The sequence below is a fragment of the Sardina pilchardus genome, chromosome 9 (genome assembly GCF_963854185.1).
Source record: "Sardina pilchardus chromosome 9, fSarPil1.1, whole genome shotgun sequence".
In the NCBI taxonomy this organism is placed as follows: domain Eukaryota; kingdom Metazoa; phylum Chordata; class Actinopteri; order Clupeiformes; family Clupeidae; genus Sardina; species Sardina pilchardus.
The window spans coordinates 879,021-880,882 of NC_085002.1; the positions used below are offsets into that span (position 1 = coordinate 879,021).

The 1,862-nt window shown below is 47.2% G+C and overlaps 1 protein-coding gene across 1 annotated transcript in view; it reads right to left on the minus strand.

The window, feature by feature from the left end:
* The window catches only part of olfml3b (olfactomedin-like 3b), a 16,500-nt gene extending 14,879 nt beyond the window's left edge, over positions 1 to 1,621 (minus strand). Inside the window, 1 exon segment of the mRNA XM_062545191.1 lies at positions 1,408 to 1,621. Coding sequence (XP_062401175.1) covers positions 1,408 to 1,515 — 108 coding nt within the window. The 5' untranslated portion in view covers positions 1,516 to 1,621.
* Positions 1,622 to 1,862: the final 241 nt, after the last annotated feature.

The window sequence follows — 1,862 nt, forward strand, 5'->3', positions numbered from 1 at the left end:
AGTTGAGGCATAACCTAGTTTGCTATGGAGAACGCACATGTTAACAGAATGAACGGAAGTTGAAAACAGTATCGTAACCATCGCAACGATACATATTTCTGGGTTAAGGAAAGAGGTGGATAATTCAATGAACCCAGACATTCTTTAGAATGTTAATTTTCCAACATTCCAAACACACCGGTGTGACGGTACACTCTCAAGTTAAATGATAACAAAACTGAAGTTATTGTCTTTGCCACCACTGCCAACTTTGCCCCCCTATGTTGAGTCTTGTGCACGTAACCTGTGTGTTATTTTAGACTCCCATCTTAACCTGGATAAACAAATCTCATCTGTTGCAAAGACAGTTTCCAAACTCAAGTCTGTTCTGTCATACAATGATCTGGAATAATTCATCCATGCCTTCATAACCTCTCGTCTAGACTACTGTAACTCTCTTTGCTTTGGTGGCACAGCTTCAGATGGTCCAAAATCCAGTGGCTAGGCTGTTCACAAACACAAAAAAACGTGAGCACATTACACCTGTCCTAGCCTCCTTGCACTGGCTTCCAGTCCATGATGGTTTCTTGACAGCCTGGTCCTCAGCTACATACAGTAGCTGGTATCTTTCATCCCATGTAGCCCCCAGGTCCCTCAGATCCTCCAGCCAAAGTCTCCTCCATGTCCCACGGTCGCGGCATAAGCAAAAAGGTGGCAGAGCCTTGTCTGTTTCTGGCCCTCAGCTGTGGAACCAACTGCCATCTGACATCAGAAATGACAGTATTCAAAACTAGGCTCAAAACACACCTGTTGACATGGGCCTTCCCTGTGTTTTAACCGTCTTACTCTGCTATGTCTGTAATTAAGTATTTGTCTCTTGATGCCATCTTAGCTTAAATCACTGATCTGTACATGAGTCTTTTGTACTGTATTCCTCTGTGGCTAATGACCTATATACAGCAGAGATAGAGGGAAAGGAGAGGGGAAATAGAGGAGGGGTGGAGTGGGGGATAGAGGAGAAAGAGGAGAGGAGAGATAGCAGAGATAATAATCAGAGATAGCAGAGATAATAGTCAGAGATAGCAGTTGAAGAGAGGAAAGGATGAAAAGAAAGAAGATGAGAAGACAGACAAGAGAGGAGAGGGAGGAGAGATGAGAGGGGGAGGAGAGGAAATGGAAGAGGGGAGGAGAGAGAGGAGAAGGGAAGGGAGAGATGAAAACCCTTTCCCATCAAGATGAAAGGGGGATTAGGTGAGGAGGAGAACACTAGGGAATGCAGTTCTCGTCATGCTTGACCCGTCCAGTTAGATCCGCTACGAAGCTGCCTCTAATATGCTGAGGCCGCCTCAGATTGGAGTCATGGAGCGGAGAGAGTGTGTGTGTGTGTGTGTGTGTGTGTGTGTGTGTGCGCGCCTGTGCTGTGCTCACCTCTATGGCTTGTAAGCGTCTCTCCAGGTAGTCCATGAGGGCCTGCTGTTGAGCGGCAACCAGGTCCAAACTCAGCCCCAGCACAAGCAGAACCAGAACCGGCCTCATCTTCAGCACTCAACCCAACTCACTGGCCTCTCCGAGTGTGTGTGTGTGAGAGAGAGGGAGAGAGGGAGAAGGAGAGTGTGTGTCACTACTCCTGCTCTGCAGGCTCTTGCTGGTCTGGAATGTTTGGATAAAATCAGGGGGAGGGAACTCTCACATCTGGAACTGTTGTTGGCACACTTCATCTTGCGCTCTCTCTCTCTCTCTTTCTCTCTCTCTCCTTCCTGTGTTCTCTCTCTTTCCTGTGCTCTCTCTCTCTCTCCTTCCTATGTTCTCTCTCTCTCCTTCACGCTCTCTCATCATACACCACCTTGACTAATGTTGATCCTGTTTAGTTGAAACCTTCTCTT